At 48.4% G+C, this 23,709-nt stretch overlaps 1 protein-coding gene and 1 long non-coding RNA gene across 5 annotated transcripts in view; one reads left to right on the forward strand and one right to left on the reverse strand.

Moving 5' to 3' along the window:
• Window positions 1–2,017: 2,017 nt before the first annotated feature.
• Window positions 2,018–11,770, reverse strand: LOC133230627 (cytochrome P450 2A13). The gene is made up of 9 exons (XM_061388352.1): window positions 11,532–11,770; window positions 10,856–11,018; window positions 9,610–9,759; window positions 9,216–9,376; window positions 7,700–7,876; window positions 6,613–6,754; window positions 5,733–5,920; window positions 4,936–5,077; window positions 2,018–4,419 (listed from the first exon to the last, which is right to left on the reverse strand). Exons 1-9 carry the CDS (start codon window positions 11,709–11,711, stop codon window positions 4,238–4,240), a joined length of 1,485 nt encoding a protein of 494 aa, XP_061244336.1. The 5' UTR covers window positions 11,712–11,770; the 3' UTR covers window positions 2,018–4,237.
• Window positions 11,771–11,870: 100 nt separating this feature from the next.
• LOC133230629 (uncharacterized) overlaps window positions 11,871–23,709 on the forward strand; it is a 28,076-nt gene continuing 16,237 nt past the window's right edge. For 2 of the 4 annotated variants that reach the window (XR_009730903.1, XR_009730905.1), the window contains exons 1-2: window positions 11,871–17,013; window positions 17,816–17,900. This is a non-coding gene — a long non-coding RNA (uncharacterized LOC133230629). The remainder of the gene's footprint in view (window positions 17,014–17,815; window positions 17,901–23,709) is intronic. The other 2 variants (XR_009730906.1, XR_009730904.1) reach the window with 2 other exon arrangements.

Here is a 23,709-nt window from a genome sequence, read left to right on the forward strand (position 1 = left end):
TGAATCATCATTGGAACCTCCAGAGAGGCGCACTGGAACCCAGCTGTCTGCCTTTGTTGTGTCCTGTGTTACTTTAAGCAGCTTCTTTTTAAAAAAAAAAAAAATTATTTATTTATTTGGTTCTGTCAATCCTTAACTGTGGCACTCAGGATCTTTGCTGTGTCATGTGGGATCTTTCGTGGTATCACACAAATTCTCTAGTTGAGGTGTGCGGGCTTAGTCACTCCTCAGCATGTGAGATCTCAGTTCCCAGACCAGGGATCAAACCCACATCCCTTACATTGGTCCCACTGGACTGCTAGGGAAGTCCCTGGGCAGATTCTTTAAACTTCCTCTAAGTCCCTCTGCTCATTTGTAACGTGAGATCATTCTAGTCTCACCTTGCAGACACTTGTAAGATGTCTGGTTTGAATGAGTGCATGCCTAAGTGGTGTTATGGATTAAACTGTGTCAAGAAGCTATGCTGAAGTCTGAACTCCCAGTACCTAAGAGTGTGATCTTATTTGGAAAAAGAATCACTGAAGATAGAATCAGTAAAGATAAAGTCATCCTGGAGTATGACTGGTATCCTTACAAAAAGATGGCCATGTGAAGAGAGACAAACACAGGGAAGATACCATGTTATGACAAAGGCAGATTTTGCAATTATACAGCTGCAAGCTAAGCAACTCCAAAGACTGTTGCAAGCCACTGAAAACTAAGAAGAGGCAAGGAAGGATTCCCCAGTGGTTTCAGAGGGGGCATGATCTGGCTGACCTTGATTTGGGGTTTAGGTTGCAGAACTGTGAGACGATATATTTCTGTTGATGTAAGCCCAGCTTGTGATGCTCATACAAAGGGCTCAGCACAGAGCTTGGCACATAGCAGGCACTCAACACACGCTGCTTGTGGTTGTCATTATGGCAACAACAGATGTCTAAGGATTCTTGGCTCGGCAGAAGACAATAGTGAAAACCAAGCTACACAGAAACATCACTACTCTCATCCTCTCATCCCTGCAGCCTTTGAGTTTTAAAGTTCAGCACTACACCATATTTCAATCTTCAAGTAATTCTTGTGACGAAGGAGTCAGATGAGAAAGAGGCCAGAGAGAGGCTCAGGAAGACCCAAGGACTTATTAATAGCAACAAAGCTTGGACCAGAATCCAGGGCCTCTGTTCACACCTCCACCCCAGCACTGTCTCTTTGCTGGGTTGGGTCACTGGCCCTTCCAGAGCGACAAAGCTGGGAGCATCTCTCTGGACAGGTGACATGGATGCACTGGGGGCTAGAATGTGACTTCTCCTGGCACCTTTGGTGATGCCTTGATCGATTCCCACTTTTCCCTTTTCAAGTGTAAGTTTGAGATTCTGGAGATTAACATTTGTTCTCTCTTCCCTCTCGTCTCCCTTCTTGCTAGACAAAGACCCACTAGCCACTCTACCTTTCCCTGGAGATGTGCCTCATTGTCAGAACCCAGCTAGCTCCAGCCCTTCCTTTTCTCTCTTGACTCTTTCTCAGAAGGAACTTTCAACTTGGAGAATGGACATTTGCCACCAGAGGGACTAAGAATGCAGTTCCCAAGGATGTGGGCAGGGGAAACTCTGATGCTAAAATTCTGTGCTTCAAGAATTCCAAGCATCAGTAATTCAAACGTTCTGAGTCTAAGGTTGTGGGAACCTGAGATCCCATGATTACGATTGTGGATTCTGCAGTTCCAAGATTCAATAGTTTAGTTAAGCCACGATTCTGAGATTTCTCCCAGGTGTGGTTTCTGGAAGCCTCTTAAAGTGACCACGTATATGGATGGATAAGGTTTGATTCTGACTCTGGATTGTTAGGGACTTCCCTCGTGGTTCAAGTGGTAAACAATCTGCTTGCAAGGCAGGAGACCTGGGTTTGATCCCTGGGTCAGGAAGATCCCCTGGAGAAGGAAATGGCAACCCATTCCAGTATTCTTGCCTAGGATATCCCATGGACAGAGGAGCCTGGCGGGTTACAGTCTATGGGGTTGCACAGAATTGGACATGACTAACACTTTCACTTTTCACTTCACTGAATTGTTTAATAGCGTGCTTGTAATAATAAAGAATGTGACACTGTGGATTCTTAGCTCCTCCCAGTGGGTATGAAGCAGCCAATTCATGGAACCCAAGTGATCAAACACAGACAATGGAAATTGAAAATCCTGAGAATCAGCCTGTTAGGAAACTTGCAGGGTTCAAAGGACCAGATTTCCTCTCACTCGATCTCAAATCACTAGTCCTTCAAGTGTGGCAAGTTTTGTGGAGGCAACACTTGTGTAGTATTTAGATCTAAGGTTAGAACTAACCAGTGGTCTAATACAAAGATCTAAAGCTGATGTGTGTAGTGGGAATTTCTAATACTGTACTTTCACAACCTAGCGAAATTCCACAGAAATAACACCTGGAAAAACAGCATATATTAAGAAACTGTGTTAATGATTATACTGCGTGTTTTTCTTAAGAATAATCACCTTGTTACAAACCCCAAGGCCCGACCCAGAAGGGAGTATGACTGGGATCATGAAAGCATGGACCTTGGAACACCAGTTTGGCGTCAGATATGAACGCTGCCTGTGCACTTGCTGATTGTTCCTGAGACTAGCCCAGAAGGGAACGGCCTGGGGTAAAGACAAGGAGATCTGGATTATGTCAGTGTAGTCCATGACATTTACGAGTACGTGATTAACACAGCACGTGTCTTGAGAAAGATAAGATCTGAGAAAGTCTTGTAGTCTGCGATTAGGAATAAAAGCTGGATTCAAAGTGGACTCTGCACCTCAGTCCCACAGAGGCTGCAGGTCCCCTGACCCATTGCACCAGATTTCGTGTTCTGTCTTCATTCTCGTTGCTCACTCCCAGACCGTTAGGGCAACAGATGTGTTATGAATTTTCAGGCTGTGCAGTGATGAAGGATGCCACTTCCAAGGGGACATACACAAACTTATCTGAGAGTAAGCAGGTGATTCAGAGACACACCACAGATTTCAGATCCATCAGAGAGAGCCCCACCTTCAGAAACCCATAAGAAATATGACTTCCTGCATATACTCTGGAGAACAGGCGATCATATACTTGCCCGTGTGCATCCACACACATACACACACAGAGACATGGCTGCGCCACTACCAAACTTCTGGCATTTCTCCGAAAGAGCTTCTCTTCCCCATCCATTTTATTAAGGAGTTTTACTTCTAGGGCTTCCCTGGTAGTCCAGTAGCTAAGAATCTGTCTTGCAATGCAGGAGATACAGGTTCCATGCCTGGTCCGGGAAGATCACATTTGCTATGGGGCAACTAAACCAGTGCATCACAACTACTGAAACCCGTGCCCCTAGAGCCCGTGCTCCGCTACAAGAGAAGCCACCAAAATGAGAAGTCCAAGCTCTGCAATGAAGAGTAGCCCCTGCTTGCTGCAACTAGAGAAAAGCCTGCGTGCAGCAGTGAAGACCTAGCACATCCAGAAAAACAACACCAACAACAGTCTGACTCCCGTCGGACACAGTAGCCTTATCTGGTGGTAGGCACAAAATACTCTCTGTCATCCAAAGTGTGCCCGAGTTGGGAAGAGCATAGGCAAGTGCGTAGTGAAGCCAGGTGAGCTGCCTATCAGGACTCTGGAAAAGTCCCCTGGACAGAGCAGTTCAGGTTGTGTAATAATATAGTAAGTTGCTGTGTTTTCACTTGAGGAGGGGATGCTATCCAAGGACTGTGGGTTAAGTATGGCCATCTGTACTCATGTACTTGCTGAGTACTGACTGACTTGTGTTCTGTGGGACCTCAGATAGATGTAAACTTTCTGGGCCTCATCTTTGTTATCTGTAAAATGGGCATAGATACTGTTCCCTATCACGGTAGGTTTGTGAGCATTAAGTGAGGTGAGTTTAAGATACTTTAAGCATAGAACTGACACAGAATACTTGCTTAATAAATAATATCTGCTATAGTTACTATTCAAAGTATAATAGTTTCCCTCTCATCTCATCTCTAGCAAGCTGAACAAAGAGTCGTTCTGTTTCTTTCTCTCCTGTCCACCTTGCCCTTTCCTCCCCACCCTCCACCATTCCCCATCCACAGCCCCGCCCCTTCCCTACCCCCGCCCCTAGCCCCTCCCCTCCGCTCCCCATACCCCTCCTTTCCCCATCCTTAGCCCCGCCCCTCCCTCTTAACCCCCGCCCAGGCCCTTCCCTCCCCTATTTGCTCCTCCCACCAGCCCCACCCGGGCACAGCCCTGATTCAACGGGGCAGGAAGCTCATGGTGTAGTTTGGAGGGATAGTGGCAAAGCCCACGAGTTTGGGGGACACGTTGATGTCCTGGGGCGATTGTGGGGACTTGAAGCGGAAGTTCTGCATGATGGTGGTGAAGAAGAGGAAGAGCTCCATTCTGGCGAGGCCTTCTCCGAAACAGTACCGCTTTCCTGAAGGACCAGAGTGGGAGGCGCGGAGGTGAGGCCTGTTCTCACTGTTGCCCGACCCCCACTACCGACCCCCAGCTGCGTCCTCTCAGGGAAGAAGGGCTGGAATATCGAGGCTGGAGAGACTTGCAGAGAAGTTGCTACTCCTCTCTGAGCCTGTTTCCCTAGAACTTTTGGTGGGATGAGCCCAGACTGTAGCAATTGGAACTTTGGATACCCCTTGCCCTTAAATACACACTCAAATATGGCTACTGCTGTCATTGCCTTCCTAAGAATCTGAAGGATTTAAATGACCTTGGACTTAAATCTCTCACTCTGGGCCTTGATTTTCCCCATCTTCGAAAGGGGTACGATCATTCCTTTTCTTTCGCTTTGGCCAGGGCTCTTGGTAGTTATGGGGATTGCTGATTGGCCCCAGGGTATATGGTAAGAAGGACTTCCAAGCTGGAGAAAGAAGCTAGGTTAAGCCTTAGAGATAAAGGAGGCCCCTGTGGGTGTTGAGTTGGCAGTGTCTCTTACCGATGGAGAAGGGCACAAAAGCATCACTCTTCTTAAATTGCCCCTTCTCGTCCAGGAAGTGCTGGGGATTGAAATCTCGGGGGTTGGAGAAGAACTTGGGGTCTCTCAGCACAGAGCCCAGCATAGGGAACACTTCGGTGCCCTGGTTGAGAGGAGGGAGGGGACTTTGATAAGGTGGAGTAGGGGATGGGTATGACGAAAGCACATTGTGGGCAGAGGGGGAATTTGGGTGTCCTAGGTCAGGACAAGGGAAGGCATGGGAGTTGGGGTCCTCTGAAGGAGGTGCTTTGGGGTACACGAGATTCATGTCCTCGGAGACAGGAAGTTTGGCTGACATGGGGCTTATGTCCCCTGAGAAGGGAAGTTTGAAGAGCACGGGTTCTGTGTCTCCTGGAGCAGATGGTTTCAGGGACACATAGTTAATGCCTCCCATGGCAGGAGGTTGAGGGGGTGGGAAGGTCATGTTCCCTGAGAAAGGAATTTTGGGAGATGTGGGGTTTGTGTCCCTCTAGGCAGGATGCTTGGGGGACATGAGATCATGTCCTTGAAGGTCTAGGGGAAATGAGGTTCATTTCCCTTGAGACAGGAATTTGGGAGGCACATAGGGTTCATATTCCTTGAGGTAAGAGGTCTTGGGGAGGTCTGGAATTCAGGAGTCTCCAAGGGGGAAGGTGGCAGGGACACGGTAGTGGGGAAAGTCTTTGATTAGGGGAGTGGGTCCCGTGGGTCATGGGCTGGGAAGGTTCTAAGGGGAATGGGGTTTAGGGTCACAGGGAGCGGGCTGAGTGGGGCAGCACCTTGGGGAGCAGGAAGTCTCGAAACTTGGTATCCTTGGTGACTCTGCGAGCCAAGCCCATGGGGATCATGTCTCCGAATCTCTGGATCTCGTGGATCACAGCCTCTGTGTAGGGCATCTTGGCTCGGTCCTCAAACTTGGGCTGACGGTTCTTGCCGATCACGCGGTCAATCTCCTCATGGATTTTGGCTAGGGGAGGGGGGAGAACGTATTTAGCTCTTGAGGGGACTCGGGGCAGGAATGAAAATCCAAATATGTACAACATGCATGACATCCATGTGTGATGTGGATGCAGACCACTCAGATCCGACGTCGGCTGTAGACACTGTTGGTGCAGGGTCTTGTTCTCTTTGTTGTTGTTTAGTTGCTTCAGTCGTGTCTGACTGTTTGTGACCCCATGGACTGTAGCCTGCTGGGCTCCTCTGTCCACGGGATTTCCCAGGCAGAAATACTGGAGTGGGTTGCCATTTCCTTCTCCAGGGGATCTTCCTGATCCAGAGATTGAACCTGCATCTCCTGCACTGGCAGGCAGGTTCTTTACCACTGAGCCACCAGGGAAGCCCACCTTGTTCACCTGGTCCTATGGAAATCACAGGGGAGGTGCAAAGGAAGAGTCCTGGGGAATATCTGGAGGAGGGGGCGGTGGGCACTTGGTTGGGTCAGCCGCAGGAACTATATACCAATCAGTGCAGATATTTTCAATATTTTAACAGCTGGTGAGACTTGGCTGGTGCTTATCAGCCAAACATCACCTAGTCTTTAGAGAGCAGAGCGTGTCTGAGGGTCCATGGACCTGTGAGAGATGGGACCATTGCAGCAGGTTCAGAGGAATTTGGGGGAGGGGTCCGTGGTGCCCGCTTCCCCACCCTCTCCAGCCTTACCCTCCACATCTGGGTGCTTCATGAGCAGCAGGAAGCCATACCGCATGGTCGTGCTGACCGTCTCGGTGCCCGCAAAGAAGAGGTTCAGTGTTGTCATCACCAGGTTCTTCCTGTAGAACTCCGTGTTGGGATTCTCCTTCTCCTGCATGGATGGAGGGCTTCGTGAAGCCCTATGCTCTCAGGGCCCTTCTGGGGGTTTTCCCTTTGGACCTGTCTCTTTATTTTATAGGGGCTTCCCTGGTGGCTCAGACAGAATCTGCCTGCAATGCACGAGACTCGGGTTCAATCCCTGGATCAGGAAGATCCCCTGGAGAAAGGAATTGTTATCCACTCAAGTATTCCTGCCTGGAGAATCCCGTGCATGAACTGAGGAGCTTGGTGGGCTACCGTCCATGGGGTCGCAAACTGTCAGACACGACTGAGCAAGTAACAACACTCTATTTTATTACCTTTTCAAATTAAACCCCTCCTTTTTTGGGGGGGCTGTGCCATGTGACTTGCAGGATCTTCCCTGACCAGGGATTAAACCCTGGGCCCTTGGCACTGAGAATGCAGAGTCCTAACCCCTGGGGCCTGCGTGCTAAGTCACTTCAGTGGTGTCTGTCTCTTTGTGACTCCATGGGCTGTAGCCCACCAGGCTCCTCTGTCCATGGGATTCTCCAGGCAAGAATACTGGAGTAGGTTGCCATGTTCTCCTCTAGTGGATCTTCCCGACCCAGGGATGAAACTCGCATCTCTTATGTCTCTTGCATTGGCAGGTGGGTTCTTTGCCACTGGTGCCACCTGGGAACTCCAGTAGTGGAAGAGTGATGGTTAATTATCACTGGGATTGTGAAGATTATTAGGTTAGTTCAGTTCAGTTCAGTGGCTCAGTCGTGTCCAACTCTGCGACCGCATGGATGGCCACATGCAAGACTTCCCTGTCCATTGCCAACTCCTGGAGCTTACTCAAACTGTCCATAGAGTCGGTGAGTTATTATTAGGTTGGGGGAGGGGTGATTTCAATGGGCCTCTGTTCTCCTCCACCCCCAGCTTGATTTCCCTCTGCCTGGCTCTGGACCTCTTCATCCTGGCTGTGAGGGTGTACCTCCTGCATGCGGATGAGGAAGGAGTCGATGAAGTCCCGTGGGGAGTTGGGGTCCAGCGTGCGCTGGTTTTGTTCCACCTTCTTGGCTATGAAGTCCTCCAGTCCCTGCAGCTCCTTAAAGGCCTGTTGCTGTGGCCCTGGCAGATATTTCATCACTGAGTAGAACATCTCGTAGAGCTGAGGATGGGGAGGGGAGAAGGGGAGGGAAGGATGGCTGTCAGTGTGCAGGACCTGGTGGGAGTGGGCCCTGTCTCAGGGCAAGGCAGGTACTGGGTTACAGGCACCTGCCCAGATGTTTACATATTTTGATGAGGCTGGATGGGCATGTGTTTTCACAATGAGTTATGTGTGAGGGCCCCTGTCCAAGGATTACAGGGAGATGGACTGGGATGCATATTCAGATATTCAGATGATGTTGGATTGGAGAAACACACCCGGGGTTCATATATTCAGGTGAGGTTGGGTTGGGAGACACCTGTCCAGGTGTTTAGCTATTTAGGCGGGACTTGTATAGGGGTTGGTCACCTGTCTAAGTGTTTAGGCATTGGTGTGGTCTCAGTTGGACACAACTGCCCAGATGTTTAGGGGGTCTGGGTTGGGGTTTCTGTGCAAGTGTTGAGGTACTAAAGTGGAGTTGGGGTGCAGGTGTTAAGGTGGGGAGATACCTGTTCAGGTGTTCAGAGATTCAAATGGGCCAATGGAGGGCACTTCTGGAGGTGCTGGAAATGAGTTGGATCAGGGGACACTTATTTGGGTGTGTGGGGAACAATCTACCTAGGTGTTTATGCATTTAGGGGTCTTGGTTGGGGTACCTGTCTACATGTTCAGCTGTTTAAGTGAACTGGGGAGGAGGCAGTCTCTGGAGATTCCAGTGGGCTGGTTTGGGACATCTGTGTGGATAGCCAATGATTTTGGTGGGCTGAATTTTGAAGCACCAGGTGTCCAGGTAGTCAGGAAGTAGGCTGAGGTGACCACTTGCCAGGTGTTAAGAAATTCAGATGGAAAGAAAATATCTTTTCTTTTTTTTGCCACGCCAAGCAGCATGTGGGATCTTAGTTCCCCAACCAGGGATCGAACCCATGCCTCCTGCATTGGAAGTGCAGAGTCGGAACCACTGGACTACCAAGAGGTCCCCTCCCCTTTTTTGAGATGGAGTGTCTAAAAAGGGACCACTTGTTGTACAGTAAGATAAGCTGGGATGAGGACACCTGTCTTGTAAGAAAGCTGGGTTGAGGACATGTATCTTTTCTTCAGGGTTTTTTTTCTTCTTTCTTCTTTTTTGGTGGAGGGTGCATCTTTTGAGATATCCAGGTGTCCTTGGAGAATGAGTATTGGGCTCTGGTGCCACTGTTGAGTTGTCCAAGAGTGGTGGTCTGGTTTTGAGGGGACCCTGTCTGGGGGAGGATGGGAGTTTGGGGCACCTGTCTCATGTTTGTGTGTGGGGGGGGGGGTGCGGGGGCGGGGGAATCTGCAGGTTGCCGTAGGGGCAGGGTAGAGCCAGGTCGACTCGGGTTACCTGCCCGGTAGACGTAGCGGTGAACTGGAAGCTTCCCAGCATCATTCGCAGTAGTGACAAGAACTCTTTGTCCTCGTAGTCAAAGCGGTCCCCGAAGACAATGGAGCTGATGACATTGGAGACCGTTCGGCTCAGGAAGAAGGTGGGATCGATGAAGGCGCCTGGGGGGATGAGAGCGGAGGGGGTTGGGGAGAGACAGGGATTTAGCGGAGAGGCAGCTCGCGGTCTGATGCGGTCTGAGAAGTGCAGGAGGGCACGGCAGTGCTGAACTAAACTTCCAGCGCCGGACCCTAAACCCTTCCCCCAGCGTGGCCCCTCCTTCCCGGGCCAGAACGCTGTGGCCGCGTCGGGTGTTTCCCTCCTCCTCGCACACTCCAGGGTCCCACAGGCTCACCGCGAGTGTCCCGGAAGGCCTCGATGAGGAAGCCCGCCTCCTCCTGGATGCGCTCTTCGATGCCGCGCTTGCCCACGCCGAAGTCCCGCAGAGTTGTAATGGAGAAGCGCCGGAGCTGCTTGGCGCGCTCCCCGTTGCTGAACGCCACGCCTGAGGAGGCAGCGGGGGAGTTGGATGAGGGCAGAGCGAGGCAGGGCCCAGACCAGCTCCGGGCTCCCGGGCTCTCGGGCTCCCTAGAGAGAGAAGGGGTGGACAGAGAGAGCAAGGGGGGAAAAAGGAGGGTAGAGAGCCAGAGTAGGGTGCAGAGGGGACGGAGGGATAGAGGGTGGGCGAGAGCAAGGGGAGAGGGAGGGAAGTGGGGTAAAGAGACAGACTGAGACAAACAACGCAGAGTCAGAGAAATGCAGAAAGAGAGACCTAGTGCAAAGAACAGAATCGGAAAGAATGAGGCAAGACAGATATGCCAAGAGACACAGAGACACTCAGGGGAAGAGGAGACAGAGGACGGAAGGAGGGGAAGTAAGATGCATGGAGATCTGGGAGTTAGACATAACCATAGCAAATTCTAAAGGACTTCCCTGGTGGCTCAGATGGTAAAGAATCTACCTGCAATGCAGATGACCTGGTTTCGATCCCTGGGTTGGGAAGATCCCTGGAGGAGGAAATGGCAACCCACTCCAGTATTCTTGCCTGGAGAATCCCATGGACAGAGGATCCCAGCTGGGTACAGTCCATGGGGTCACAAAGAGTTGGACACAACTGAGCGACTAACAGACACACACAAAGAGACGAGAGAAAAACAGGGAGAAAGAAACGGAGAGGCCCTGGGGGGAAAGAGAGACTGTTACTAAGAGATGGAGGCATGGAGATTTTGAGGCAGAGATAATGGGAGATTCTAAGACAAAGGAAGATGAAAGAGAGAGAGAAGGAGAGAGAAACCGGGGGAAGCCCAGAAGCTGAAAAGAAAAAAAAACCAAAAGGCATATGGAGATAGAGGACCAGGGTTCCAAAGCAGAAATCCCAAGAGGCTCTAAGAGATGCAGAGAAAGAAGAGATATCGAGTGAAAGGGAACAGGAGCAGAGAGAAGCAGGGAGAAACAGAGATGCAGAAGCTAAGACAAGATAGGGCAGGGGCAGGCAGCAATGCACAGGAGTGGAGACAGGAATAGCAGAGGCAGTCAGGAGAAAAAAGCTGGGGACCCCGAAGTCTGTCTGACCATGCTCCCTTCCCCTCAGTCTCCCTCACCATAGCCTTTGAAGAGCCAGTCAAAGGTAGCCTGCTCGCCTCGCCCACTGAATTCTTCAGCCTGGTCCACCAGAGCCTCCTTCACAGCATCATAGCCACACAGCACCACAATCTGCCGGGTCCCCAGGTGGACCGTGAACACAGGGCCGTAGTGCTCGCTGATCTGATAGAGATGAGTGGGAGTTAGTTAGTGGGAGTAGCCCCTATTCTGAACTGGCCCTGCACCCAGACCTCACATACTGGGATGCATTTCCTCACAAGTTCTGACTATCAAGGAGCTGGACATCTCAAGGTGTCTTTCCTGGCTAGGACCCCGATTGTTGTTGTTGAGTTGCTCAGTCATGTCTGTCTCTTTGTGACCCTATGGACTGTAGCCTGCCAGGCTTCTATGTCCATGGGATTTCCCATGCAAGAATACTGGAGTGGGTTGCTATTCCCTTCTCTGGGGCATCTTCCCAGTGCAGGGATCAAACCCGGGTCTCCTGTATTGGCAGATGGGTTCTTTATCTTTGGGCCACCAGGGAAGCCCCAGGACCCTGGTATTGGATCTTTAAAATTCCCTTCTTCTTTCCTAAGATTCTTGCCCAACATTGCCCACCCCCTGCCATAAAGCCGCAGACGAACTGGACAGGCCGCCCCCCTTCATCCCATTCCACCCATCTCTGCCCCATGATACCTTCATGAGGGAGTTGTACATCTGCTCGGTGTTCAGCTGCAGGTAGTTCCCGATGAAGGGCAGAGGAGTGGGCCCTGGAGGCAATTTCCCTTTGAGGTTCCTTTGCCGCCAGACAGACATCAAGACCATGATAGTCAGACAGGCCAGCAAAGCCACGAGGAGCAGCCCTGAGGCCAGCATGGTGGCAACTGGGATTGATGGCCAGGTGGTGATGTCTGAGATGGTTGGCTTTTATACTACCAGGGAAAGCAGGACAGACTTTGGTCCTGATTATATAATTGTCTTGTTTTACCTCTCATATACACGCCTCACTATTCTCCCTGCCTAGCTTGGGACCCAGCCAACCAGGAAGGAGTGGGGGGACCTCAGGTCAGGTTAACAAGGAGAGGGCCCCAAGGTGGAATTTGTGGTCTGTGGGAAGAGACTGCTGTATGGCTCTGGACTTTGGAGGAGACAGTAGATACATTCCAGAACTGAAGATTTTGGGGAGCCCCTGAGCTTTGGACTTGGGATCTCAGAGTGAGAAGGTGAAGGTGAAGTCGTTCAGTTGTGTCCAACTCTTTGCGACCCTGTGGACTCGCCTACCAGGCTTCTCCGTCCCTGGGATTCTCCCAGGCAAGAATACTGGAGTGGGTTACCATTTCCTTCTCCAGGGGATCTTCCCGACCCAGGGATCGAACCCGGGTCTCCCACATTGGAGGCAGATGCTTTAACCTCTGAGCCACCAGGGAAGCCCCTCAGAGTGAGAAGGGATTTGGAGGTCTTGGGAAAGTGAAAATCACAGATCTGGATGTAAGGGTATTAGAATGGACAGGATATGGATTTGGGGTTCTTTTGGTGAGGAGGGATGTAGGTTGAAGGGTCTCATGGTGGTGGGGGGAATTCCAGGGAATGGATTCGAGGGTCTTGAGGTGAGAAAGGACCCCTGCTGTGGGTGTGGGGTTCCTGAGAGCAGAGTCCAGCTGGATCTGGACTCAGCATCTGATCCCAGATGTTGACTTGCTTTTATTTTGGACATGTTGCTCACTCTCGATGGCCAGAAGCTTCATCGGAACCTCAAAGCGAGGTCACAGTGGGGGTCATAGAACTGACCATCTGTGGTTGGGCAAGAGGTGAAGACCAGAGCTGTGCATCTGTGGAACTTCCAACAGAACTGGAGAATAGTAACTCACAATCTCAACCGGTAGAGGAACTGGCTGGGGCTTGAGAAGTAGTAATAACCATCAATCTGATACCACACAAAAAAAATCCCAAATGTTTCAGGGGTTAGAATTCACACAGCATCCCACTGGTTCCCTACCCAGATCCTTAGGGAAGTCCACTGTGTTGACTATATCATTTCTATTATTGTTAATGTTTCGAATTTTACATGTGAGTATAATGAGGACAGAAGAGAGAGAGTGGGCAAGAGGCACGCATGTGACCCCTCTGTCTCCTGCTTGGCACTTATTTCCTCTTTCTGGAATTGGGTTTCCCCACTTCGGATTCGAGAGTTGGACTGTGAAGAGAGCTGAGCACTGAAGAATTGATGCTTTTGAACTGTGGTGTTGGAGAAGACTCTTGAGAGTCCCTTGGACTGCAAGGAGATCCAACCAGTCCATTCTGAAGGAGATCAGCCCTGGGTGTTCTTTGGAAGGAATGATGCTAAAGCTGAAACTCCAGTACTTTGGCCACCTCATGTTAAGAGTTGACTCATTGGAAAAGACTGATGCTGGGAGGGATTGGGGGCAGGAAGAGAAGGGCATGACAGAGGATGAGATGGCTGGATGGCATCACCGACTCGATGGACATGAGTTTGAGTGAACTCCGGGAGTTGGTGATGGACAGGGAGGCCTGGTGTGCTGCGATTCACGGGGTTGCAAAGAGTCGGACACAACTGAGTGACTGAACTGAACTGAACTGAACTTCCCAGAAGGTGCCAGTGGTAAAGAACCCGCCTGCCAATGTAGGAGATGTAAGAGATGCAGATTCGACCCCCTGGAGGGCATGGCAACCCACTCCAGTATTCTTGACTGGAGAATCCCATGGACAGAGGAGCCTGGAGGGCTACAGTCCATAGGGTCACACAGAGTTGGACACAACTGAAGGGACTTAGCACACACGCACCAGTGCAAAGGGAGTATTTGGAAGAGAAGGTTGTACTGGAGGGTGTGTGAAGTCCCCTTTAGAGGTGATTCCTGGTGTCAGGGCTGTTAGCAGGCAGAGGAGACTATGTCAGGAGAGATTTGGGTAAACTCCAGTGTCAGGAACAGAGAGAAATCCTGGGATTCTGAAGGTGGGGGAAGAAAAAGGAGGAGTGGTCCCATGTGCCCCCTTCACTGACACTTTTCCTTCATAATGACACTTAAGCCCATCACAGTACTGTGACGATTACGCCCACTTCCTCATGATCTTATTGACTCTCTATAACAGCAGGGCTGGTTCATTATTGTCTTCACTTGGCAGTTGAGAAGCCTGGGACTCTATAAAGCCACTTGCTGGAGGTCACACAGGTAGTAGGTGAGGGAGCTGGAACTGGAACTCTCTCCTGGTTCTCCTTCCATGGACTAGCCTGGCCCACCCTTGGGGCCACGTGAGAGTCAAGGCTGGAGGCAGGTGAGTGTTGACGTTGGCATCAGCCTTGGACACAGGGATTACATTAGGTTCTGCTTTTGGCATCAGGTAGCCCTGGGGAGGTAGGGTATCCTGTTGGCACTGAGCCTGCCCCCGGGTAGACACTAGGATTAAACACAAGTTGACATTGAACCTGATGCCAGGAAAACAGTAATAGAGCCACTTGTGGTATCAAGAGGGCTCTGCGGGTAGGCACAGGGGCTACCTTCAGGACAGCGTAAGGGTGTCACCGTAGAGATCCAGAGGTTGGTCCCAGTGGGTTCTGATAAGAACATCCCGTGGGTGCTGAGATGGATCCTCTGTGGGCCTGAGAGGGGGCCCCGGATGGATCCCAGACAGGCTCTGACAGTCGGACAACCCTGCTCAGGTGCCACCTCTAACCTTGGACAAGAGCAGGTGCGTTAGGCTGGTACTCCTGGCGCTGGCATCTTGCTAGATCATTCTAGGCTGCTGAGCTCTGAGTCCTTCGGGGAGGGGACAAAGGGCAGAGAACAAAGCAAAGAGATGAAAGTTGTTTGTTGGTTTTGGAGGGGGAAGAGGAGGACAAGAGGATTAGCTCCGGCTTGGCAGGTATCAGTCTCCCTAATCCTGATTGCCAGCTGCACCTGGGCTGGCCCCATGCCTGCGTCCGCCTCTTCCCCCTTACTCCATGACAAGGAGGGAGGCAGAAATTTGGGGAGTCTGTTTTTCAATGAGATTGGCACCAGCGAGGGCACTCACTGAGTGTTCAAACAGGCTGCTGTGAGCTGGGTGGGGAGGAGAAGCACTTGGGGGACAGTGAGGTCAAGTGAATTTGACTTTGATGTTGGCTCTGGAACATGGAGCAAGAGGTTACTGTGCATCATCACGTGTTGTATCTCCCGGAGGCAGGCAGGACATGTGCTAGCCTGTGGTGGCCTGGATATGGGCTTCTAGAGTAGTAGCCCGTAATCAATTAATAGACTTTATTTTTGTATATCTGAGATGCAGACAGTTGGGATTGTCAGTCCAGATGGAAAGTGAGGTTAATTAGTTCCATTTTACTACAATGGAAAAGAAGTCTGTAAGGTGAGGCCAGGCCATTTCCATCCTCTTTTGGTAAAATATTGAGTGGTTGGTAAAGTTTTGTATAATATAAAAAAATAAAAAGCACTGAAAAAAGTTAAAAACAACAACAACAAACAGTTTAAAGAGTAGCTAGTGGTGAACCCTGGAAAATCCTTTCTCCTTGCTGGGTCTCAGTGTCCCTGTCAGGACAATGGAACAGTGGTTAAGAGCAAGATGAAGGCATAGATTGGAATCCCCTCTGTGGTTGGGTCACTTTGAACAGATAACCTCACCTCTCTGGACCTTATAGGGCCAATGATGGTACCCACCTCTTAGTCTCTTTTGGTAAGGAATCAGTAGGTTAATGCATGGCTGCAGTAGGTTTGAGCTGTACGGCAGTAAGCACTCAGTCAATATTATCCGTTCTTACCATTAATCCATGCAATGAAGGCCACAGATAAGAGCTTCTGTAAGCATTCCTCTGTATTTTACATTGTCCAGCACAAAGTCTCGAAAGTTTTTCCTTTGGAAAAGGAGAAAGAGAAAGTTTTGCGGGAAGCTCCCTCCCCATTTCTTCCTCCGGACAGCAGAACTGTATTCCCTGGACGTCCCTGGTGGCTCAGGGGTAAAGAATCCGCCTGCCAATGCAGGAGCCACAGGGTCGATCCCTGGGGTCTAAGAAGGTCTCACCCGCTGCAGGGCAACCAAGCCGGTGCCACAACTACTGAGCCTGCGCTCTCGAGCCTGAGAGCGACAGCTACGGAAGCCCGCGTGCCTAGAGCCAGGGCTCTGCGGCAAGAGAGGCCGCCGTAATGAGAAGCCGCCATAATGAGAAGCCCGTGCACTGCCGCGAACAGTGGCCCCCGCGCACCCCAACTAGAGAAAGCCCGCGCAGCAGCTAAGATCCGGCACCACCAAAAAAATAAGATAAAATAAAGACGTCTCTTCTTAAAAACAAACAAAGGAAAACTGTACCTCCTAGAGCTGTGCTAGGAAGTGGATCTCTTAGGCACCTCCTGGAGGGATGGTGGTTAGGCAGTGGGCCAGGATTAGACTCTCTGGACAGGTGTGGAACTCTGCCCAGGGCTTTGCCCAGCGTTGTGCTTTGTCTTTGTCCCCCCGTGTCTGACTTTCTGTGTGTCTTGCTCTCTCTCCTCCCCTGCAGGTCAGCCTGCCCTTCAACCTTCTTGTGTGCTTCTGGATCTGTTTATATTTGTGTCATTTTTGCCCAGTGGGTTTTCCTAGATGCCTCAGTCATTTTTCTCCTTCTTTATTTATTTAGAGACATATCTTTTAGTTGAATTAATAGACTTTTATTTTGTACCTCTGAGATGCAGGCAGTTGGGATCCTCAGTCTAGATGGTAGGTGAGGTTAATTAGTTACATTGTACTACAATGGAAAGAATTCTGTAAGTCAAGGCCAGGCCATTTCCATCCTCTTTTGGTAAAAGTATTGAGTGGTTGGTAAAGTTTTGTATTATATAAAAAGATAAAAGAGCACTGAAAAAAAGTTAGACTATTTTAAAGAATTTTATATCACAGAAAAATTGAGCATTCCCATGTTACACCTTCCCCCAATACACAGTTTCTCCAATTATTGAATATTTTACATTAGTATGGTTAGTATGGTTGTTGCTGTTTAGTTGCTAAGTCATGTCCAACTCTTTTTGTGACCCCATGAAATGTAGCCCTCCAGGTTCCTCTGTCCATGGGATTTCCCAGGCCAGAGTACTGGAGTGGGTTGCCATTTCCTTCTCCAGGGGATCTTCCCAACCCAGGGATCTAACCTGCGTCTCCTGCAAGGCAGGCGGATTCTTTATCACTGAGCCACCTGGGAACTCTGGTTAGTATGTTTCATATTAAAAGTATAAACCAATACATTATTATTATTACAGTCCATGCTTTATTCAGATTTCCTTCCTTTACCTAATGCCCCTTTTCTCCTCTAGGATACCACATTTTATTTGATTATCATGTCTCCTTCAGCTCTTTTCGGTTGTAAGTTTCTCAGACATTTCTGGTTTCTTTGTTTTTGATGCCCTTGGTAATTTAAATGAGGACTGGTCAGATACATTGTAGAATGTTCGATGAAGCTTTTCTGATGCCTCCTTATTTATACATCTGAATGTGTGTGGACTTACGGGTGCACTCTTGAGGTGTCTGTGCGTGTGTGTGCATGTATGTTTCCATGTGTCCACATTGATGTATTACTTTATGCATCTTTGTGGAGTGTGTGTTTGTGCATAAGTGAGTATCCATACGTGTTTATGTGTGTGAGTGCATGACGGGGTGTGCACGTGTCTATTGCCAGTATGGCTGAATGCACGCCGGTCTCTGCATCTGTCTGTGGGTAACATGAGTGCCTGCTTTGGGATATGTCTGATAGAGGATATTTACATGTGTGTCTCTGGGTCCAGCTTGATGTGTGACTATGTGTGCCCATCTGTGCTTGTAGAACTCATGACCATACATGAGTGTATGGATTTGTGTGTGTGTGTATTCTGGTGTACGTAAGCATGTGAGCCACATTGCAAACATGGAAATGTCAGCTCTGCTTGTGCTTCCCTGTGTTTGGATTCCAAGAGCCCTGGCCCAGCTCCATTTCTCTTCTTAAGAAACAAACAAACATTTCCCTTATTTTTCAGGATATTACTTCCTTCAGTTTTCAAGGATCAAATTGGGTAGAAAAAGCCTCCATAGGACAGGTGTGTGTCCTGAGATCATTCTGAGGTAGGTTACTCCCATTGGATCAGCTTCTCAGGAAATTCTCCTTCCCACGGTATTATCCCCAGGCTCCTAATAAGCCTTTTAATAGAGGCATTTGACCGGTGTTCACAGAACCCACTGCTTCATGCCAGCCTATGCTGGGTGATGCTCAGGGCACAGGGGCGGCCAAGACAGCCCCGGGACCTGCCTTCATGGAGCTTTTTCTCCAGAGGGGGAGACAGATCAGTCGCTAGACACTGACAGCCCAGAATGGATAGTGCTGGGAGGAGGAGGAACAGCTAGAGGGGTCAAGGCCACGACAGGGGGACTCAGGCAGAGGGGTCAAGGTCAAGATGGAAACACAGGCAGAGGAGTTGGGGCTTGGACGAAGGAGGCAGAGGTGTCTGTCAGAGTCCAGAAATGGCATTTGATTCAACCTTGTAGGTTCTGGATTAGCTACTAGAGGCCTCAGTAGGGACTTTTCAATGGGAGGATAGGGAGAGTGGGGAGGGGAGAGTTGCTGGCAGAGTCAGCTTGTATAAAGGCCAGAGGCCTATGAAGTGTGGATGAGAGCTGTTAAGAGCACAGAGATCCGGGGCCATGTTCACTGATGAGTCTGGAGCCATGAGCAGGAGTCGAATCTGGGGATGGGGTGCGGGGGTGAGAAGTTTGGACTCTGTCCTGAAGCTACAGGGGGTCACAGAGGCTTTTAAGCAGAGGAACAAAATAGTCAGATTTGTGTTTTAGAAAGATTTTTCAAATTTTTGGAGATGAGACTACAAGCCAGGAGATGAGGAAGTGACTCATACAGGCAACCAGGTGAGAGAGGACAGGACTATGAGGATGGAGAGAGAGGAATGGGATGGAAAAAGATACAGAAGGAAGAACTATTTCTTCCTTGATTCTGTGTTGGCTGTACTGGGGTGAGGCTGAGGGAAGAATCTAGTGTGGGGGAGAGATGGTAGTGTTATTTATTGGTTTGGGGAGACAGGTCAAGAACAGGTCTGAGGCAAAAGAAAAACGAGCTCAACTTTGGAATGGTGAACCATGGCATAGTCCCTGTGCTTAGGGATTTCTTAGACTAGTGGCAGAGCAGACCTGGATAAATTAAAGTCCTCAATGATGCCATTAGGATTAGTTAGTAATTTTTAGTAATAAATTGCCACTTAGGTTTGAGGATTGGGAAGGCTTGATAGGGGAGGTGTCATTTAAACTGGGTCTCGTGGGATGAGTTCACAATAAGGGAAGAGAGCCAGGTGGTCCAAGCGAGAGCTGGGTGGTCCAAGCCAGGTCTTGGACGTATGAGATAGATGGAGCAAAACAGATGTATTTCACAGCAACACCCCTCTTGCTCTTTCTCCCAACCGTATCCATCAACTTTCCATCCTCTACCTGCTAGCCTGACCCAAAACTCTTAGGAAAAACCTGGCTCATGCCCACAAGGGAGTCTTTTTTTAAAGTTGAAGTGAAATATGCAGAACATAAAATGAACCCTTTAAAGCAAACAGTTCAGCGGCACTTGGGACAGTCACAGGATTGAGAAACCACTGCTTCTAACGAGTTCCAAATGAGAGTCTTGTTTTGTTTTTTCTTCTCTTTTGGGGCTGCTCCACGTGGCCTATGGGATTTTAGTTCCCTGACCAGGGATCAAAACTGCACCCTCAGCAGTGAAAGCACGAAATCCTAAGCACTGGACCGCCAGGGAGTTCCCCCAAAAGAAGCTTAAGTGAGCCCTCTTGTTTTAAACTTTATATATTAGTACTGTGATAATGATATCATTCATTGAACTTATCATCTTAATGTATGAAATTTTTAATGAGTCTAATCTTATTACAGTCCTCATACCAAGCCTATGGTGTTGGTTTTGTCATTCCCGTTTTGCAAATGAGCTAACTAAGACCCAGAGTTGGAAGTGAATTGCTTTGGGTGTTATCGCCAATAAAGATAGATCTGGACATGGTCTTGTGTGATTATAAATTTCATACTCTTCACCACCACTCTAGACTGCCAAATCCTACCTTTTTTTCCTTATGAATGATCAAAAAACTGCCCCTGATAGCCTGTCATTTTAAAAAACTTCCCCTAAGGTTGAAAAATATATTAAAAAATATGTTTAAAAGGTATCTTGATAGGAAGGATACTTAATGTTCTATCAAGTTTGCAGTCTTTGGAACATTAACCAAAGAGTTGGTCAACCAGTTGTTACCATCCAAGTCATGGGCAGTGAAATGGTAAGTGAGCCTGGAGAATAAGAGGCTTTGGTCAGGGAGTGAAATGTTTGTGTTTCAGATTTCAGTGATGATAGGAATTAGGGTGGGTTGAACAGGAGTGTTGGTTGGAATGCAGTGAAAGAGAAGGTCAAAGAAAGTCAAGGTTTTTTTTGTTTGTTTGGACAGCTCACACCTATGGCCACCGAAATGCCTCCTTCCCAAAAGAATGGCAGGTCTTGGAGTAGAGAGAGGGGAAAAGTTTGCCAGATGACAACAGGGATGAAGGAGGCAGACTTGAAAAAAGAAAAACAAAATTTACAAGTGGATTGAGTGGTCATACTTTGGAAGTGCTCTGAGGAGTTTCTGATTCTGGTAATGGTTGAATAGCTTCTATGGGGTCAAACAGGGCTTCCCAGGTGACGCTAGCGGTAAAGAACCTACCTGCCAATGCGGGAGACACAAGAGAGGTGGGTTTAATGCCTGGGTTGGAAAGATCCTCTGGAGAAGAAAATGGCAACCCACTCCAGTATCCATGCCTGGAGAATTCCATGGACAGAGGAGCCCAGCGGGCTGCCTGGTTTGGCATGACTGAGTGACTGAGCACACACATAAGATCAAGCATCCTGAAAATAACAACTATAAATTCAAAATAAAATGCTTAAAAAACCCAATTCCCTGAAATTTCTGGATAGTGAATAAAGCAGGCAGATACTGAAGGGGGCCAGAGGAAGATAATTTCATGTGTTTTTTTTTTTTTTTTTTTGTATATATATATATACACACACACACACACACACACACACACACACACACACACACACTTATGGGCCTGAAAGCAGGTGCCCTGGAAAGTGCCATGGAGGCAGATAAAACCCAGATAGAAACATTGGTATTTTTCTGACTTGAAGGACCAAGGAACAGAGTTTAGGGTAATTATAACATCTGATGGTAGTGATGGCAAAATATTGAAAGAGGAGAGAGACAGAGAGGGGGAGCCCCAAATTCTATGTATAAACACTGTCCGAATTTCTGACTGCTTTTTGAACTGTTTATGTGCTGGAAAATTCCAAGTGGTGTCAGCTAAGACTAAAAGAACTGAAATAAGATTCAGAGCTGAACATTTGAACTCAGCCAAGGTAACTGCTCCCTGAAAATGAAACAAATCAATATTCTTCAACAGAACATCACAGAACCCAGAGTCTCTACAATGTATCACTTGCAGCATTCAGGATAAAATCCAAAATTACGAGGTATATGAAGATACAGGAAAATATAACCATACTCGGAGAAGGAAATGGCAACCCACTCCAGTGTTCTTGCCTGGAGAATCCCAGGGACGGGGGAGCCTGGTGGGCTTCCGTCTATGGGGTCGCACAGAGTCGGACATGACCGAAGCGACTTAGCAGCACCATGAACTTAGTAACTCGAAGGTTGATGTCATTCTCCCAAATTGGCGGTTGGAGAGCCAGGGTGCAATATATCCCTATGAATGATGCTCATAATATGAGTTAAGAGCATCAAGAGGGGGGAATGAAGAAGGAATTCATAGGGCCTGGACTCCATTTAGGCTTGTTCATGCTGATCATGCTCGGCCACCTTTCCAATGGACTCTGAACTCTGTGTTTAGTGCCTATGAAAACAACAACAGAAGGATAAGACCCCTCCCAGACTGGGGAACCTTGAAGATCATATCTAGGTTACTCATCGCCTAAGAGAAAACATACACTAATCACCCCTTTCTCCAGACAGGCCATAAATTTTTCTGTATCTATCGGAGTGTAACCTCGGATGTATTGATTATTGGCTAATTGTTTGACTGTTTGAACACATGAGCACATAGCACGTGAATGATGGGGTTATTGGGATTGTATTTTCCTTGGTTTATGTAAGTCTCAAGGAATTTGGAGTGGTGGGTTCAGACACGTACACATGGGGTATAAAAGATTTTCACAAATGCTGGTCGGGGTCCTTGGCTGAGAGGAGACTCGCCTTGGGCCCACCGGTGTAATAAACTGCACTCCACTGTCAAAAAAAAAAAAAAATATATATATATATAACCATACTCAAGAGAAAAGGCAATTGATGGAGAACAACCCTAGCATGACCCTAATTTTGGAGTTTAGCAGACAAAACTTAAAAAAACACCGGTTATGTCTTATGCTCAAGGATGTCAAAATGGTGTTGAGATACAAGAGGTATTGACTATAATTCTGATCCTGAGACTCTTTGAAAGTGGTTGAATGAGTAACTTGCATTGGAGAGAGTATTAAGAAAGAGAGCTGTGCTCTTGAAAGACTATTTGGTGTAGGACTGGGAAATGGAGAGAAAATTTGGACAAATGGTTCATTTATTAACCAACTGTTCATAGAACACCTGCTGAAGTGGCCAGGATGGCAGAGCAGGAAGACCCTGAGCATACCTTCTTCTACAGACACACCAAAATTACAACTATTTACAGAGCAACAATTGATAAGAAAGGCCTGAAGACTAGCAGAAAAGATCTTCAGCTACAAGTATAAAGAAGGAACCACAATGAGGTGGGTAGGACAGGCAGAAATGTAGTGTAGTCAAGACCTATACCCCCAGGTGGGCAACCCACAAACAGGAGGATAATTACAGTTGTAGAGATGCTTACCAAGGACCAAGGGGTTCCAAACCTCAAACTCCCCAACTAGGAAGTCCAGCAGCAGGAAGATGAGCCCCCAGAATGTTTGACTTTTAAGGCCAGTGGAGGTTACTTCAAGTCATGAGCCATGGCCAAAGTTTCTGGGTTTCTTTTTTAAGCCACCCAGTTTTTGATACTTTGACTTGGTACCTAGGAAGCTTTTCCATTGGTTCCTTGGGCTTCCCTGGTGGCTCAGACAGTAAAGAATATGCCTGCAATGCAGGAGACCTGGGTTCAAGCCCTGAGTCGGGAAGATCCTCTGAAGAAGGAATGACCACCTGCTCCACTATTCTTCCCTGGAGAATTCCATGAACAGAGGAGACAGGTGGGCTACAGTCCATGGGGTCAAAAGAGTTGGACACAGCTGAGGGACCAACTCTGTTTACACTAGGAAGCTACCAGGCTTAGCAAGTTAATACATCCATTAACAGAAAAATGGATAAGAAAAATATGGTATATCCATACAATTGAATTTTATTCAGCCACAAAAAGGAATAAAGTACTGTTCCATGCTATCACTAGCAGGAAACTTGAAAACATTACACTAGGCAAAAGAAGCCAGTCACACAAACTATCACATGATTGTATGATTCCATTTACATGAAAGTCAAGAATAGAGAACCTGTAGAGATAGAAAGTTGGAGAAGGTGATGGCACCCCACTCCAGTACTCTTGCCTGGAGAATCCCAGGGATGGGGGAGCCTGGTGGGCTGCTGTCTATGGGGTCGCACAGAGTCAGACACGACTGAAGCAACTTAGTAGCAGCAGCAGCAGCAGCAGAGATAGAAAGTAGATTAATTGTTGCTTAGGATGGGAAGTGGGGTGACAGAATAGGGGAGAGACATCTAGGAGGTATGAAGTTTATTATTATTTTGCCACATTGTGAGGCAGGCATGTGGGATCTTAAGTTTCCAGACTAGGGATCGAATCTGTACCCCCTGCAGTGGAAGCACAGAGT

This window comes from Bos javanicus, chromosome 18 (genome assembly GCF_032452875.1).
Source record: "Bos javanicus breed banteng chromosome 18, ARS-OSU_banteng_1.0, whole genome shotgun sequence".
Lineage (NCBI taxonomy): Eukaryota > Metazoa > Chordata > Mammalia > Artiodactyla > Bovidae > Bos > Bos javanicus.